This window comes from Ahaetulla prasina, chromosome 1, assembly GCF_028640845.1.
Source record: "Ahaetulla prasina isolate Xishuangbanna chromosome 1, ASM2864084v1, whole genome shotgun sequence".
Lineage (NCBI taxonomy): Eukaryota > Metazoa > Chordata > Lepidosauria > Squamata > Colubridae > Ahaetulla > Ahaetulla prasina.
The window spans coordinates 349,385,588-349,404,478 of NC_080539.1; the positions used below are offsets into that span (position 1 = coordinate 349,385,588).

The 18,891-nt window shown below is 40.2% G+C and overlaps 1 protein-coding gene across 1 annotated transcript; it reads left to right on the forward strand.

The window, feature by feature from the left end:
* The first annotated feature begins 2,459 nt into the window (after nucleotides 1-2,459).
* Nucleotides 2,460-17,765, forward strand: ACTR10 (actin related protein 10). The gene is made up of 12 exons (XM_058162752.1): nucleotides 2,460-2,561; nucleotides 3,158-3,240; nucleotides 4,834-4,942; nucleotides 8,174-8,281; nucleotides 10,531-10,598; nucleotides 11,426-11,505; nucleotides 11,896-11,931; nucleotides 12,383-12,462; nucleotides 12,560-12,633; nucleotides 13,434-13,515; nucleotides 15,606-15,807; nucleotides 16,330-17,765. The coding sequence occupies exons 1-12, from the start codon at nucleotides 2,460-2,462 to the stop codon at nucleotides 16,509-16,511; spliced, it is 1,206 nt and encodes a 401-aa protein (XP_058018735.1). The 3' UTR covers nucleotides 16,512-17,765.
* Nucleotides 17,766-18,891: the final 1,126 nt, after the last annotated feature.

An 18,891-nucleotide genomic window follows, 5' to 3' on the forward strand; every position in this document is an offset into this window, starting at 1 on the left:
AGCGATTTATGGAGAGCAAACAGCACAGATTATAGTAAATGGTAGTTTGATAGAAGTTATTAAGATTGCGAAGGAACAAGACAGGGATGTCCCTTATCACCATTATTGTTTGTTTTGACTCTGGAACCATTATTAGATAAAATACGAGAATTAATGAAAATAGAGGAATTAAGATTAGACAATATGAGTACAAAGTTAGAGCTTTTGCAGATGATGTAGTGGTTACGTTAACGAATCCTATAAATTCAAGTAGATTTTGTTGGAAGTAATTGATAAATATGGAAAGGTATCAGGATTTAAAATAAATCAGAATAAAACAAAAGTGATAATTAAAAATATGTCTATACAACAGAAACAAAAACTAGAGGAAATGACAGGATTTGAGGTAGTAAAAAGGTTAAATATTTAGGGTCTATATTAGCTCATCGAACAAGAAACTTTATAAGAATAATTATGACTTGCTATGGCAAAAGTTCAGAATGATATGAGTGGCTGGAAGAAATTGCAGTTATCCCTATTGGGAAGGATTGCTATTAAAATGAATGTGTTACCTAGATTTTGTTTCTGTTCCAGATGATACCTATAATTAAAAAGGATAAAAATTTGGAAGATTGGCAGAGTGGGATTAATAAATTTATATGGCAGGGTAAAAAGGCGAGGGTTAAAATGAAAATAATACAGGATTCACGGGAAAGAGGTGGTTTAAGAATGCCTAACTTTAAACTATATTATGAAGCAGTAACCCTTTCAGTAATAAGTGACTGGTTTAACTTAACAGAGGAAAGAATTTTGAATATAGAAGGTTATGACTTGTTATATGGATGGCATGCGATTTATTTTATGGAAAAAAGTGGATAGGGCTTTTAAGAATCATGTGTTGAGAAGTGCTCTTTATGGTCTGGAATAAATATTCCTATAAATTAGATTACAAGATTCCTATATGGGCGAGCCCTAGACATGCAATAGAGAATATAAATATAGAACAGAAACAGGAAATGATTACATATAAAGAACTTTTGTATGCTGAAGGAGGTAGATTGCAATTAAAATCATTACAGGTATTAAATGAAGAAGGGAGGAATTATACTTGGTTTCAATATGGGCAAATAAGTGCTAGATGGAAAGAAGATCAAAAAATTGGTATAATGCAAAGGAGGAAAATTTAATAAAGCAAATTAGAAATCAGACCCAGGAGCATATAAAGAGATTGTATAATGTGTTGCTTGAAATAGATTCGGAAAAGGATTTGGTAAAGGATTGTATGATAAAATGGGCACAGAATATTCAGGAACCAATAATGTTGGAAACATGGGAGAAAATCTGGGTTAGAAATGTTAAGTTTACACAAGCACAGAATTTAAGGGAAAATTTTTATAAGATGTTTTATAGATGGCATTTAGATCCCAAAAAATTATCATGTATGTATCCTAATATCCAAGCGAAATGTTGGAGGTGTGATTGTGATGATGCTACATATTTTCATATTTGGTGGACTTGCAAGAAAATTAAGGTCTTTTGGATAAGAATTTGGTGGATTATTCAAAATGTACTGAAGAAGAAGATAAAGTTCCTGCCACAATTTTTCCTTTTGGGAATTATAATGGATTGTACAGGGATTGAGACTAAATTGATTTTGAACTTAATAACAGCAGCAAGACTGTTGATTGGACAATACTGGAAGAAAGAAGAGATACCTACAATAGAAGAATGGATATTGAAAGTTATTAATTTGGCTGAGATGGCTAAAATCTCAGCTTTTTAAAAGACAATACGCAGGAAAGATATTTAATTGAATGGAAAAATGGATTGATTATCTACAAAACAGATATCAGATTAAGAAATATCAGATTGCCTTTGAATAATTAGAAAGTTATTTTATGTAATGGGAGGGGTTGGGAGATGAAAAGCTTTGGATGTGGTTATTTGGATTGGAAGGAAAATTTTATTCTATGTTTGGTTTATGTATAACTTTACCTTGTGATTGACCCGGAAGCCGGGGGGGGAGGAGGGGGTGTTTTGTTTTTTTAAAACTCTTTCAATAAAAAAAAAAAAAAGAGAATAACGTGAGCCAGAGTCTATTAATATATTAGAGTACGTTAATTTATTGTGTTAAATTGTGTTGAATTAACGCCATCAGTTCTTTAACTAGTTTTTTCTATTTTTAAAGCCATACATTTTTAAATCTCTAGCCGAGATATTTTTTTTTCTAAACCATGCCTATAACGATATTTTAACTTTAAAATGTTATCATGCTCTTCCCTTAAGTGTATTTGTAGAATATGTGCTATACTGCAAAATAACAAGGGGGAAATGTTCCAATGCTCCTGGATATATAAAAGTTTCTTAGGTTGTTTTTAATATTACTTTGGATTCAGAAAATGTTAGTTTTAGTTTGCTTCTGGCATGAAGTATTTAAATTGGTTCTTAGTAGGATTACCAATTTGTTGTTTTGAATATGTATGTATTCTAATATTTTTAATTTTTCCAGATGTGGCTTTGCAGGAGAAACAGGACCCAGATGTGTCATACCTAGTGAAATAAAGAAACCTGGTGTTTCAAAGGTAATCTTTTAAGAAAATATAATAATGTGAGTATCAGAAAAAGGGTTCTTTGGAACGACATAGCTGCTTAAGTTTAGCTGTGAACCAAGGTTCGTTGTTACTATATATTCGCAAGTTCCTTGTCAGTACACACAGGTCTTCACAGAAGCTGACATATGATGTTACAGTATCTATGAGTTCATCCAGGTCTGCAGAGGTATCTTCAAAAATATTCCAAGTATGGTAGCATTGGATTATTAATATGTGATACTGTGCAAACAACCAGATCCACATGTATTGAGTTTAAGCTGACTACTTTATTGTATTCTGCCTGTAATACAGGAATCTCCCCAGACTGCTTGCCTCGAGAACAGATAGATAAGGTTCCATGGAGTTTTGGGAGGGTCAGTTCAGGATCTCTTGCAGTTTACTCTCCTCCCCCCCACCCCCCTCGCCCACCCCCGGGCTGGGCATTCCCCAACAGAGACTTATTCAAAAAGCTCATAAAATTCATAAATCTATCATTACTTAAATTGATTGTGTGTATGTATACAATAATTAACAAATGCTAAATAAATTTTAAAGTACTTAAAACTATATTTTTAAAAAATTCACAGCCTATCAGAGTTGTTCAATATAACATCAATACAGAAGAATTGTATTCATACCTGAAGGAATTCATTCACATGCTTTATTTCAGGTAGGAGATACTGCACTAAATATTTTTGTGATGGGTTGTTGGGATGGGTAGTCCCAAATTTTGCAAAGAGATTGCTTAGATATTGGATTAAGTAAGATATCATTATGGCTGTGTTATGTATTACAAAGCTTCCATTTCCTATCCTAGGATTTGATACTACTGTATAGCTACTATCCAAAATCTGTAGTGTGTGCTCTTAGAATTGTATCAAATTTTTTGATATCTAATAAGCCTATGCTTGCTCACCTTCTTAAACATCAACCAATTTCTTCAGTATTTATTATAATCATCTTGGTTTGCAATATTCTGATGTGACAATCTGAAACCCAGGCATCACTGCTAGGGTCAAGCTGTCATACATTTTATTTGCATATTAAGCTTGATTATGAGTCCAGCTCTTATAACTTACTTACAAATTGGCTAAGCCTGATTAGTGACCCCAATTGCTCACTTCACTGTTATGGCTTATAGCTGTGATGGCAAACCTATGGCACGCATGCCACAGGTGGCACGCGTAGCCATATCAGAGGGCACGCGAGCTCAGCTGATTTTCAGGCCTTCTGGGCCCACTAGAAATAAGGAAACAGGCTGTTTCCTGTTTCTGGGGGGAGATGGGGAAGGTCCATTTTTCTCTCTCACCTGGCTCCAGAGCCTCTCTATGAGTCTGGGGAGGGTGAAAACGGCCTCCCCCCCCCCCCCGAGGCCCTCCAGAGGCCAGAAACTGCCTGTTTGCCAACTTCCGGTTGAACAGGAAATGACATTTTTTTGCTGTCCTCAGCCTCCAGAGCCTCTCTAGGACTTTTTTAAAATTATCATTTCTCAGTTGATCAATCTGGCTTAAAGAAGAGAGAATGCCTTTTTCTTTTAAAATGTTCATAAACATAAAAAGAGACAAAATGTGGTTTGCAATGTGAGTAAAGATCTGAATGTCATTTCACCATATAAATTCGTATATTTACGTAAGCATCAAGCACAGATCTTTCTAGGATTTTGTAACTGCTTCCTACCTAAGGTAAAGCTTTTTTAAGGAGTTGTTGACCTATGCTTACTCTGAACCATTTTTTCCCCTTCAAATCTGGATTTCTCTTCAACACTAAAAAAAATGAATATAGACAAATAAATCTGAAATTAAACATCAGTCTCAATATACTTGCTCCTCTGAAGCTCAGGCATGTGTTAATCTTCCCATTATAGAATATTTGTCTAAAGCCAATCAAAATGGGAGGTCAACATATCTCCTTCCAATTGAATTTCTGACCTATGAGTCAATATTCCGCTATCTGGTATTGCTTGTTGTTTTGGTTTTCATCTGTTTGCATATCTATTCAGAAGTTAAGCCTCATTGTACTTAGGTAAATTTATTCCATTGTAATTTATTTTATTCATTCATAGATTTATAGACAGCTCATATCACAAGGCATTGAGGCAATTTACAATAATCATTAATAAAAAGCTATAGACAATATAATCCATCCTAAACTAAGCAATTCTACCTAGAATTGCAGTCTGCTTGAAAACTGCACAAGTAATAAATTGGTACACAAAGGCAAATAATTTCATTTGGTTTTCTGATCACATTCATTCATTTTTCAGGCATTTGCTGGTAAACCCCCGAGACCGTCGGGTTGTGATCGTGGAATCTGTATTGTGCCCTTCTCATTTCAGAGAGACGCTCACAAAAGTTCTATTCAAGTATTTTGAGGTACACAGTAAAGCATTCCAACTTGCTTGCTATAGCTGACAGTTTTAACAGTTGTCAGGTTTTCTTTACTCGCCTGTGATTAAAGCAACCATGACCCAGTTTTTAATAATTTCCCAGTCACTCAGGGGTCCTAAATTCTGGATCTGGATCTGTTGAAGGTAGTCCTCAACATATGACCAAATAATGGCTACGACTGGTCCTTGGAGTTCCAGACATCCCAGAAGACTCTCCCCCCATCACATGACCCTAGTCTAGGTGCTTGGCAACTGGCTTGCTCTAATGACACATTACAGAGCCCAGTCATCACATTTGCTGCCTTCCCTGCCTGCTTCCCAGGATACTCAGTGGGGAATTTGGCAGGGAAGGTCACAAGTTGCTGGAATAAGCCTTTCCTACCAATGCACCATCTCCCAGCCCCTCTGGGCTTATGCCAATGACTTGTGTACCCTCCCCAATCCTTGCCATGTCTTCCTTGTGCAACACTGCCCCAGTTCTCACTGTGCCTCCCTCATGCACCTTCCCCAAGCCTTGTTGCAACACCCTTGCTGCACACCCTCCCTGTGCTGCGTTGCACTTCCCTCGCACTTCCCTGTGCATTCTCCCTGGCATTTACCATGCCTCTGTCAAGCACTGTCCCTGAGCCCTCGCCACCCTTGCATACTCCTGCGCACCTTCTCCTAATCTTTCCGTATCACTTTGAGCATCACCTCAGACCCTTCCCTACCTGTTGTGTCTTGCCTGCTCTCACAGCAGCCGGGGCCTTCTTATCTGCTCCCGAACACGGAGGAATGTATGCCTCCCGGCCCCAGGCCTGGCTCCATGCCCAGACAAGCCGAAGAGGAGGGCACCTCCGTCCCAGCCCTGGCTCCATGCCCAAGAAGGCTGCAGAGGAGGGAGCCCCCCCCGGCCCCAGCCCTGGCTCCATGCCCAGGCAAACGGAGCACCTAGACCCCTCCCCCTCCTCCACAGCATGTGAGCCGGAGGAAAGTTTATTTCCAACAGCTGCTGATTGGAGTGACCTCATCAGAAGACTGGATAGGCGGAGGCAACAGAAGGAAGGGAGGCAGGCCTTAATGAGTGCTGAGTCATGGAGCCACACCCTATGGCCTATATAAAGGATCTGCTTTCTGGCAGTCTCTGAGTCAGGCAAAGTCAAACTTATCTTGCTGAAGTCACTTTCTGGTCTCCTGCCTACTTCCCAGGATACTCAGTGGGGAATTTGGCAGGGAAGGTCACAAGTTGCTGGAATAAGCCTTTCCTACCAATGCACCATCTCCCAGCCCCTCTGGGCTTATGCCAATGACTCGTGTACCCTCACCAATCCTTGCCATGTCTTCCTTGTGCAACACTGCCCAGTTCTCACTGTGCCTCCCTCATGCACCTTTCCCCAAGCCTTGTTGCAACACCCTTGCTGCACATCCTCCCTGTGCTGCGCTGCACTTCCCTCGCACTTCCCTGTGCATTCTCCCTGGCATTTACCATGCCTCTGTCAAGCACTGTTCCTGAGCCTCGCTGTGCCACCCTTGCATACTCCTGCGCACCTTCTCCTAGTCTTTCCGTATCACTTTGAGCATCACCTCAGACCCTTCCCTACCTGTTGTGTCTTGCCTGCTCTCACAGCAGCCGGGGCCTTCTTATCTGCTCCCGAACACGGAGGAATGTATGCCTCCCGGCCCCAGTCCTGGCTCCATGCCCAGACAAGCTGCAGAGGAGGGCACCTCGTCCCAGCCCTGGCTCCATGCCCAAGCAGGCTGCAGAGGAGGGAGCACCCCTGCCCCAGCCCTGGCTCCATGCCCAGGCAAACGGAGCAGCTAGACCCTCCCCTCCTCCACAGCATGTGAGCCTGAGGAAAGTTTATTTCCAACAGCTGCTGATTGGAGTGACCTCATCAGAAGACTGGATAGGCGGAGGCAACAGAAGGAAGGGAGGGGCAGGCCTTAATGAGTGCTGAGTCATGGAGCCACACCCCATGGCCTATATAAAGGATCTGCTTTCTGGCAGTCTCTGAGTCAGGCAAAGTCAAACTTATCTTGCTGAAGTCACTTTCTGGTCTCCTGCCTGCTCTGAGGACTTTGCTAGGACTTTGGGCAGAGCTGCAGAGGCAAGCCTGATTCGGATTTCCCTGACCCGGCCGTCAGCGGAGGAGTGGGACACGACACTACCCATCAGGCACCACTTGCCTGATGGCCTGCTTGCAAGCCACCTGGGACTTGCAATCTCCCCAAATCTTGCCACTTCTGCTGGTGTCCCCACTGACTTGGTTGTGAGAAGCCAATAGGCAGTTGCCTCATCCAACAACCATGGGATTTACTTAATGGGAACAGGATTGCAAGGCTTGCTTTTGCTAATCAATGCAGTCACTGTTTAGGACCACATTACTTAATGATTGAAGTTCTGGTTCCAATTGCTGTTGTAATTGAGGACTATATATAGTAGAGTTGGGGAACTCTACTATATATAGTTCTCAACTTACAACAATCTTTCTGGGTTGGCGGCTTGGAGTGGGTGGAGAGGAGAAAGGGGATGGTTTTGTGGGAGGGGCAGGCGCATGTGCGCACGTGAACCCCCATTGCTTTCGCAAGTGAGGCTGTGAGTGCTCGCACAAGTGGGGCCACAAGCTAACCATGTGGCCCATGGCCAATTGGCGTGGTCCACAGGTTGGCATACTATGGCATACTTTCTTTGGCATACTTTCCTTTAGTGGAAACATTCAGTTACAGAATACATAGCCTTGTATCAGGGATGCTTTAATTTAGACTTTGTCCTGTCCCAAACAACACACACGCACGCACGCACACGCACGCACACACACACACACACACACACACACACACACACAGAGGAGTTAAGCTGCAAAAGGCTTATATCTGGTTTATGCAGTTACAAGCAAGAGCCAGCTAGGCGTATATGTAGTCACATGTAGTTTTGAGTAGTCCCAAATCCCTTGGAAGCTTGGCCTGGAAGGAGTTTCAAGTAATCAAAATCCAAGGTAACAGGCAGAAGCATTGTTGGAACACAGCGCAATGGTCTCAGCATGGTGGGTGGTCCAAGTTGGACCCTTGAACTTGGTCCAAAAGCTGGTCCAAGTTCAAGGAACAGACTTTCCATAGATAGGAGTTCAGGATGTATTGAATGTGGGATTTCCTGCATACAGATGATAATGGCAGTGTGTCCAAATGATCACAGACACCCTGCAGAATATTAAAAATTATACTTTTATATTCCTTCTAGGTTCCTTCAGTGTTGTTTGCACCAAGTCATCTGATGTCTCTTCTAACACTTGGAATTAATTCTGCAATGGTTTTAGATTGTGGTTATACGGAAAGTCTGGTGTTACCTGTATCTTTTTAAAATCTCTTTTAATCCTATCAGTCAGGAAGCAAGTACCCTAAGCACGACAAACTGGACTCCCCAGCTCTAACTAAGTTGACTTCTGGGCAAAAGGTTTTCCATGTCAAATATCCTATTTTATTTAAGCCAATTTACACTTTAAACCAGGACTGTGAAACTGGCCGCCCACGGGTTAGTACAGCCCGTGCAGGCCATGCCCACCCTGGTTCCACAAAGCCAAACAACATTGCAATATATCACGATATGGCCCACGATGCGATCGGGTTCGGCACCCCTGCTTTAAACTTAAAATATTCCCAGGGCATTCTGCAGTATAAAAGGAAAATAAAATGTAAAGGTAGTTCTCAATTTACAACCACAATTGACACCACCACCCCCACATTTTCATTGCTAAGCAAGGCAGTTGTTAAGTGAGTTGTGTCCCATTTTACAACATTTTTTGTCTTGATTGTTAAGCCAACATTATAGTTAAGTCAGTCATGGAGTCATCAAGCAAATCTGGCTTCCCACATTGGCTTTGTTTGTCAGACGCTGCCTAGGAAGGTCGCAAGACACACAGCAACCATCATAACTACATACATCATAAATACAAACCCAAAGTTTGATCACATAATTATGCAACAGCCATAAGAGTGAGAATTGGTTATAAGTCATTTTTTTCAGCACCTCTGTAACTTTAAACTGTCATCAAATGAACGGTTGTAAGTCAAATGGTAATAAAATAACAGTAAAGGCAACAAAATACAGATAGTCCTTGACTTACAACAGTTTGTTTAGTGACCGTTCAAAGTTACCACAACACTGAAAAAAGCGGCCCATGACTGTTTATCTCACACACATACACACACCCATTGCAGCATCCCCAAGGTCATGTGATCAGAACTTGGCAATTGACTCATATTTATGACAGTTGCTATGTTTTGGGGTCACATGATCATCTTTTGTGACCTTTTGACAAGCAAAGTCAATGGGGAAGCCAGATTCACTTAACAACCGCATTACTAATTGAACAACTGCAGTGATTCACTTAACAACTGTGGCAAGAACAGTTGTAAGATGAGGTAAAATTCACTTGGCAACTGTCTTGCTTAACAACAGAAATTTTGGGCTCAATTTAGGGCCGGTTTAGCTCTGCCTGGTAAGGCCTGTTATTAAGAACACAAAGCCTGCAATTACTGCAGGTTCGAGCCCGGCCCAAGGTTGACTCAGCCTTCCATCCTTTATAAGGTAGGTAAAATGAGGACCCAGATTGTTGGGGGGGCAATAAGTTGACTTTGTAAATATATACAAATAGAATGAGACTATTGCCCTATACATTGTAAGCCGCCCTGAGTCTTCGGAGAAGGGCGGGGTATAAATGTAAACAACAAAAAAAAAAAAAAAAATTGTGGTCGTAAGTTGAAGATTACTTGTAAATAAAGCAGAAATCATGGGGGGGGGGGCGGAAATTGAATGTTAGAAAAACGGTTGCTTCAGATATCTTCAAGTCATGTCTCAGATTTCATTCATGAAGCCTGAGATAAAAATCAACTTTATTTCAGTTCAGTGAAAATTGTGAAGGCTTTGGGGATTTGATCACTCGTGAAATCCAATTTTTTTTACTACCAGTTCTGTGGACATGGCTTGATGGGCATGGCAGGGGAAAGATATTGCAAAATCCCCATTTCCTCCCCACTCCAGGGAAAAGATACTGCAAAATCTCCATTCCCACCCCACTCTGGGGACATCTAGAGGTGGTATTTGTCGGTTCTCCGAACTACTGAAAATTTCCACTACCGGTTCTCCAGAGCCTGTCAGAACCTGCTGGATTTCACCCCTGGATTTGATGTATTTGAAGTTAATGCTACCTATTTATAAATAAAATACTTACAGGCAAAATTTCTTCATGCAAATATTAATGTAATTCTTGTTGCAGAAAAAGCATATATATCTTCATTTAAAATTATGAAATTAAAACTAGTAAAAATTTTTTTTAAAGAAAGCATATTCAGATCAAAAACTTAACCATTGTTCCAAAATTTTAGTGTATCTTGACCCTTTAATTCCTATCTTAGCTGCCCAGGATTGCTATTACAAGATGGTTGGCCATATAAATTAATTGTAAAAACACCAAAATAAAAATGAATTTTCTCTTCTGGTAATATTCTCATCTGCAATTATACATTTGTGTGTGGTTCTTGTATCTCATCTTTTGAATAAGAAATACTGTAAAATAAAACATCCTTAACTGTTTGAAGATTTATGAAGGAATTCCTGTACTCAGTTGCTGGGGTGCTCTTCCTTTGGGAGGAAAAGCCATTCACAAGTAAGCTGATAGCAAATATTGAGGCATTTATTAAGGAAAGATCAACTACTTTGGCAGTGTTTCTCAACCTCAACAAATTTTAAGTTGTTCAGACTTCAATTCCCCAAAGTCTGGGACTTCAGAATTAAGTAGCTATCTTAAAGCTGTTGAAGTTGAGAAACACTGGTTTAGAGTAATACGATTTTGCTAGGTGGGAACCAAGATAGACTGGGTTTTTGTCAGTCCTACAAGTGTTTGGAAGAGAAGCAGACAATGTTCTGCTTCCAAACCTTTTGGATCTCGGCTCTAATCCACTTTGGTTACATGGGTAGAAGGAAGGGAATTATGATAATTGTGATGATGGGTGGATACTTGGTAGCCTAGCTTTTTCTACATAAATACAAGTTAGATATCTTATAAGGAAAATCTCTCCTGCATAATACTAGAATCTGGGCTTTATGCTTTTTCATATAGCAGATAGTTGGGATTCACTACAGGATTAACTTTTTAGAAGATGTAATAAATATAGACAGCATGTAAAAGATGATCAAGCGAATACAAGGAGGATGCCATTAATGATTACTGGTTACCATAGTTCTTTATTATTCTTCAGTATAAATGGGCAGGCATAGCACTTTCACTACTACTGCCAGTGTTAAGACGGCTGAAAATGTTGCATCCGTATTGGCTCTTCTCCAAAATGTTTCCTATAATGTATGTTAATCATTACATAATTTATGAAGCCACAAGGCTGAAAATCGTCCGTTGTACAAATGCATCATGAGAATGCCAGAGAACCAGTGCCAGATATTTCCTAAATATCTCCTATTCTCCTTAATACTCTCTAGAGAACTGGAGTACCAATTGCTGGAGCAAAGTACAGTAGATACAGGAGCCATCAAAGGACAAAGCCTTACCTCAGTGATGGGTAAGATCTCTGTTGGGAGAGGGAGACTTCGTTTCATCTTAGTGGTTCTGGGGAGGATATGGGAGGGAGGGATGGATGGATGGACGGACAAATCTTGACTTAAGAAGCAGTCATTTTAATGCTGAATCCCCTTTTTTCTAATAATGTGTTAATTCAGAAAAGTATTGTTATGCTTGATCTCAGTGTATTCCACTCTAAACCCTTAAATATCTTGATTGCAATTCTTAACCTTATCACTGAATTATTAGACTTATCAATGTGCGTGTTTAATTTGTGTAGAAGCAGAATTTTCTAGCTAACTTGAACTTAAATTGTCAGAATGGTTTGTATTTGAATTTTGTATCCTCGGTAGGTGTTAATTCCAGGTGTATTGCATTTCTGCTATTTTAGGTTCTGTTCCAGAAGACATTGTAGAAGACATAAAGGGTAAAATATGTTTCTTTGTACAAACTTTAGTTTAGTTTTTGTCCAGAAATCTTTAAATGCACGGAAGTAATCTTTCACAAAATAGTGGGATAACTTTAAATCTGCTTCTTCCATAAATATATCTGAACAGCAACAGCTAATTTTGCAGCCTCAGACATTTTGAGATGTAATTTTCCTTACCATCTTGCAAACCAGCTGCTTCATGTTACATACTTGTTCACAGTGCATAATGAACAATCTGCCAACTATATCCATTTCCCCAAAGTTTTGCTCCAAATCTTTCTAGCATGATATGCATCTCACTAGGAGGCTTATCAGTCTTTGCAAAGAGGAATAATCCAACAATATAGATGGTATCAGTACAAAAGTATTTCTTTTGGAGAAATCTCACAAGAGGCTTACAAATATCGAAGAAGGATAATCTAAAGGCTATTTTTATATCTCTCTGAAGTTCGCACTTGTTTTGTGAGTGACCTCCAGCGGGGACTGAAAATTCAGGCAGCAAAGTTTGATATGGATGACAGCGCTGAGGTATGTTGGAAATAAACACAAGTTTCAATTCAGTAGAGCAAATGTAATTACTTAAATTTAACGTTTCACTTTCTGAGTGTGCCTCTATCCTTTGTAGCGTCCAACTCCACCGCCAGATGTAGACTATCCACTGGATGGAGAGAAGATTTTGCATATCAATGGATCAATCAGGTTAGCAATACGGTCACTTTTTTGCATTACTTTTGCAATGACAATTATATTTTTTTTTGTCCCTGTCAACAGGATGTTGTTTGCTAGGCAAGAGCAGAAGTCGGACACGACTTTGCAACTAACAACAACAAAGCTACTCTCAGAATATGTTAAAGTGTTGCACAAGGGGAAAAGCCTGGTGCTAAACCTACATTACTGTCAAGATACTGTATATTTCATCAAGCCGTACAAACCTTTGATTGGGATTTGGGAACCAACACTGCAAATGAGTGGGACCACATCAAAAAGTTTAAAAAGTACTGATAGTATACAAATTAAGTAAATGTTATTACCCAAAGAGTGTTCTTCTTTGGGACAGAAGGCAAGTAGAGAGATCAAGGGCCTTGAGCAGGAAGGAAGATTCGCAAATAAATCAACAGGTACAAGGAACAGCACTGAGTCAGAGGGGGTAAGGAAGTGAGAAAAGATGGCTCAGTAGATTTGGACCACCAAATTTGGTAGCGGAATGGGAAGAGGGGGACTCGATGCAGGCTGTGTCGGAACTCATGGTGGGCTGCATATAGCCTGACACAGGATTGTGTACTTTTCTCTAAAGTCGATATAATCCTTTTCAAATCAGTTGGGTAGCTTGGACAGAACGGGTAATATCCTCTGGATTCCTGAACAGATTCAAGCGTCACTCTCTGCATATTAATATTGAAAGTCGCCTAGAGTCGCCTCATGAGGAGATAGATGACAAACACATTTAATAAATAAGTATAATAAATAAATGACTCAAGGCTTCCTTTTTTTTTCCACAGAGATTCTGTTGTCGAAGTACTCTTTGTGCAGGACAATGAAGAAAAATCTGTGGCTACTTTAATATTGGACTCTCTTATGGAGGTAGCACAATTTGGATAAGATGGTCTGCGTGTGTGAGACAATATGTGTGTGCAAGCTCTGTTAATAACAGTTTTTTAAACCCAGACACCCTGGCATGAGTAACAGAACCACATGAGTGATGATGACAGAGAAACCAAGGCTGTGGAGGCTTTTATGCCTGAAATGTATTTGAATATAAGTAGCTCGGGGTTGGTAGTTGGGCTGTGGGTTGAGTTTTGAGCTTGGCAATTTGTTTGCAAATGTTTCGTCACCATTCAAGAAGACATCGTCAGTGCATTGCCAAGCTTGGAGCTCAGACCAACAGCCTAGCTTTTATGCCTCTTTACTTCTTTATGCTATTTGAATCATCAGGTGTACTTAGTTTTTTTTCACATGTGACTTTTCCATTGTGGCTTTCTTTTTGTAAAATACATGGTGTAATATGTCATGTGTTGTTGTTGTTCATCTGAGGTTGTATTTACCTACTTTTAAGCTGTTATGGCCAGATTATTTTTACTATCTCCTGTTATGTCCTGATAGGTAAATCCACAGAACTCAAAGAGGGTGTACTTTCTTTTTCACATGACTATTTGTACAAGTCTGGACCAATGGGAATGTTTTCTCTCTCTGCCCCACAACAGCCCTGGCTAATAGCCAGGCCAATACATTAATCCTCATCACAGCACCCCTGCATTTCAAGGCTAGAGTCCGCTTTCTCTCCCCTTTTTGTCTCTCTTGCTAACTCACATCCGCACAACAGCAGCTATACCCAGCTATACACCACAGCCTGATTTAATACAGAAAATCTCACAGGAAATTAGGCGGTTAAAGTAGGAAGCCAAATATAGGTGTGTGTGTGTTTTTTTTCAAACCATCTGCCTTCCCAGTTTGCTGTATATTTGATCATGCTTAATTTTTCTGACAGAACAATTAGTCAGTGGAATGGCTTGCCTCCAGAAGTTGTGAATTAGGTTTGAGGTTTTTAAGAAGAGATTGGACAACCATTTGCCTGAAATAGTATAGGGCAGTAATGGCTAACCTTTTTGCCATCGTGTGCCAGGAGGTGGGGGGGAGGTGGGGGTCGTGTGCGCGCATGCCCACACCCATAATTGTATGTGGGGGGCCCCCTCCAGGACGCAATGGCCCGGTAGGCCCGTTTTTCTCTCTCACCTGGCTCCAGAGCCTCTCTATGAGTCTGGGGAGGGTGAAAACGGCCTTCCCCACCCCTCTGGAGGCCAGATACTGCCCGTTTGCCAATTTCCAGTTGAACAGGAAGTTACGTTTTTTGCTGTCCCCAGCCTCTAGAAACTCCTAGAGAGTCTCTGGAGCCAGGTAAGAGAGAAAAACGGGCCTTCCCCACCACCCCAGGCAGGAAACAGCCTGTTTCTTTACTTCTAGTGGGCCCAGAAGGCCCAAAAATCAGCTGGCCGGCATGCACATGCGTGCTGGAGCTAAGCTCGCATGCCCATTGATATGGCTATGCATGCCACAGGTTCGCCATCATGGACATAGGGTTTCCTGATTAAGCAGGGGGTTGGACTAGGAGATATCCAAGGTACCTTCCAACTTGTTATGTTCATTCATTTTTATTTCATTTATTTGATTTTTATACCGCCCTTCTCCCGAAGGACTCAGGGCGGTGTACAGGCAAATAAAAACAGACAAGACAATATTCTATAAAATACAACATTAAAAACCTTATTATAATTTGCCTAAAAATTTAAAATATATAGAAATTAAAACCCCGTTTAAAAGCAATAATAAAAACTATAAAATCCATAAAATTTAAGCCAGCCCCGCGCGAATAAAAAGATGCGACTTCAGTTCGCGGCGAAAGGTCCGAAGGTCAGGTATTTGGCGTAAACCCGGGGGAAGTTCGTTCCAGAGTGTGGGAGCCCCCACAGAGAAGGCCCTTCCCCTGGGGGCCGCCAGCCGACATTGCTTGGCGGACGGCACCCTGAGAAGTCCCTCTCTGTGAGAGCGTACGGGTCGGTGGGAGGCATATGGTAACAGTAGGCGGTCCCGTAAGTACCCAGGCCCTAAGTTATACTGTAATTTTGTTAATTGGTAGCCTAATTGAAATGTTTTCTCTTTTTCTTCTCCTCTATCAGTGCCCAATAGATACTAGGAAGCAACTGGCAGAAAACTTGATAGTAATTGGGGGTACAGCTATGTTACCAGGATTCCTGCACAGATTAATGGCTGAAATACGGTACCTGGTGGAGAAGCCAAAGTACAAGGAGATCCTGGCCTCAAAGACCTTCCGAGTGCACACGCCACCAGCCAAGCCAAACTGTGTGGCATGGTTAGGAGGTTAGTCTGAAAAAGCTGGGAACCGGAGTGGAAATTATGTGGGCCTGCACCCAGTATACAACTTTTGCAATGCCACTCCTAGAAGAGACTGGAAAGCCTGGATACAGGGGCTCTGACGCACAATATATTTTATAAATTTTAGTATCTTTTCCTCAGTCTTTCGGCAAAGGGCTTGAAGAGGTATAGAACTAGGGCCAGCAACTGTTCTATGACTGGGGGAAGGAGCAGGCTCCTGAGACTTACCAAGATATTTGGTCTTGATATTTATTTTTTTATAGCCCTGTTTAATTTCTGATTGGTATTCAGCTTCTCAGAATCTCTATTGTAGGAATCAATCATTATATCGATTATCATTATATAGATGAAAAATTCTCAGTCAAGATTGACTAGCGAAAAACAGTAAGATCTTACTTGGGCTAATAGAAATACACAAAAATAAAACTTGGATTGCACTTTTCCCTCTTGCCACCATTTTATTTGCTTCTCCATGTTTTAAACTCTGTGTCTTATTCTGTATTACAGGAGGCATTTTTGGAGCCCTTCAGGACATTCTTGGCAGTCGTTCAGTCTCAAAGGAATATTACAACCAGACAGGACGTATCCCCGATTGGTGCTGCCTCAATAACCCTCCTTTGGAAATGATGTTTGATGTGGGAAAAACACCTCCACCGTTGATGAAAAGGGCTTTTTCCACAGAGAAATAACAGTTTTGTTCACACTGTGGCATTGCCTTTTTCCTCCTCTACCTGAAGTTGGACTGTTATGGAGCTCAGTGTAATTCGTTGGATAAATCTGCAAGCTAAATTCTGGGGCACTGGCCACAATTTTGGCTGATTATGTTCCTTTCTGTCAGTTACATTGGCTTATGATGATGCCCCAGTGATGTTTGTTTACATACACAAGTAATATCAACATAAGTGCTCAAGCCTTCACTGTTATTTAAAGTATATACTGTAGATACCTTTTTTTAAAGCTCGCTTGGCATCTGATGCTGCACGTACGAGTTCTGCCACCAAATGTAATTCTGTATTTAATTTGAAATCTGTTGCCGGTTAAAATATGTTTAAAATGTCCATAACAGTTCGAGGATTTTCTTGGAAATTTAGTGAACGATCCTGACCTTTGCTTTTGTTAAGGTAAGGGAATGGCAAATAGGGGTCTTCTTGATATTATCCACACCAAGTATAAATTAGAACAGGGGTCTCCAACCTTGGCAACTTTAAGACTTGTGGACTTCAACTCCCAGAATCCCTCAGCCAGCAAAGCTTGGAGACCCCTGAATTAGAACATTAGGAGAGCCACAATTATTGTAATTCACAGTCATTAGGAGAGCCATTAGCATCCCTCAGTGTTGGCTGGGGCTTCTGAGAATAAATGTTCACTGACTTCTGGATTGGCTTCTTCCCTGTTCCTGAAAAAAGAGAGAGGAAGCTATCCCTTATGAAAAGCCAAACATTATATAATCTTTTACTTACAATGAAGCCAGAGTGCTTAAAATTATTTAATCAATCAATACTAACTGTCTACTCTGTTGCTTTTATTTTAATTTCAGCTGCTTTAATTTATTTTACTTAAAAACATTATTTCCCTCTCTTTAATCCAGTGATTTTTACAGCATCTTGCAAACATAAACGTTGAGGAAAATCCCTCATTTTCAGAAATCTCCACCTCCCTTTTTATCCTACTTGGAACTAGAACCATCGATGGCTTTGGTTATGTTGATTTTCCTATGAAAGAACAAGTCACCTAACACATTTCATTATGATATTCTCATGTAGAAATGATATGGCCTGTCAAATTTAAAAAAATATTAAAGTGTCCCAAATCAACGTGTCTGTGAAACATGGTTGTATCTCTGCTTTCACTGTAGAGTTCTAGGCCAGAATCGTTTCTCTCATTATTTCCCTCTGGTTCTTCTATCCTTTCTTTTTTTTTCTTGGTGGGGTCAAGCTGAATAAAATTTGTTTCATTCTGTTTTGAGCAACATTTTTTACAATTTATTGTGGTTTTCTTAATCAACTTTAAATGTACCAGATTCTACTTCTCGGGTTTTGTTTTGGTTTTTTTTTTGGGGGGGGGGACGGGACTTGAAAGGTGGCTTATGATACCATAATTTCTTCTTGAGATGGAAATACTGAAGTATAGGTAGGCCTCGACTTATGACCACAATTGAGCCCAACATTTCTGTTGATAAGTGAGACATTTCTTAAGTGAGATTTGCCTCATTTTACGACCTTTCTTGCCATATTTGTTAAGTGAATCATTGCAGTTAAGTTAAGTGCATCTGGTTTCCCCATTGTATTTGCTCGTCAAAGGTCACAAAAGGGGATCACACGACTCCAGGACACTGCAACTGTCATGAGTCAGTAGCCAAACATCTGGTTTTTGATTATGTGACCATGGGGATGCTACAATGGTTGTAATTATGAAAAACGGTCATAAAGTCTTTTTTCCAGTGTTGTTGCAACTTTGAATGGTCACTAAATGCACCATTGTAAGTTGAGGACTACCTGTATTCAACAAACTAGAAAGTATTCACAATGTATTTACCTTCACAAATAAAAACAGTTTCCTTCTCACATTTTTTTTCCATAATAGGAGAAGGAAGTAAAGCTATGTAAAAAGACCACAATCTTATTACAAGGGAACAAGTCTGTATCCTTTGTTATCCCGATCTTTACCTGGTATTATGGTATCAAACCATGATTATGGCAAATAATATAGCATGCAAGCATTGGATTCATACATTGCGATAAGACCTGATTTGAAAGAATAACACATCTAGCGCTGTAACACAGAAGGGTTGGTTTGACAAATTATATGTACAATTGACAAACAGTGGCTACTATTATATAACTTACTAATGTAAACTTGAATCAATTTATAGCTTAATGTGATGTGTAGATGTAAGTTCTTTCTTGCCTTGACTTTTTCTTGAAAAATCTTGTTGTCCTGGACATCTGTTTCAAGTATTTATCATTTCCAATTGACTTGCTTCTGTTTAAAATATAGATCCTATTTTCTATGTTAGAAGAAGCTGAAAATGATACAACACAGGTACATTTTTAGAGAATTCTAAAATTT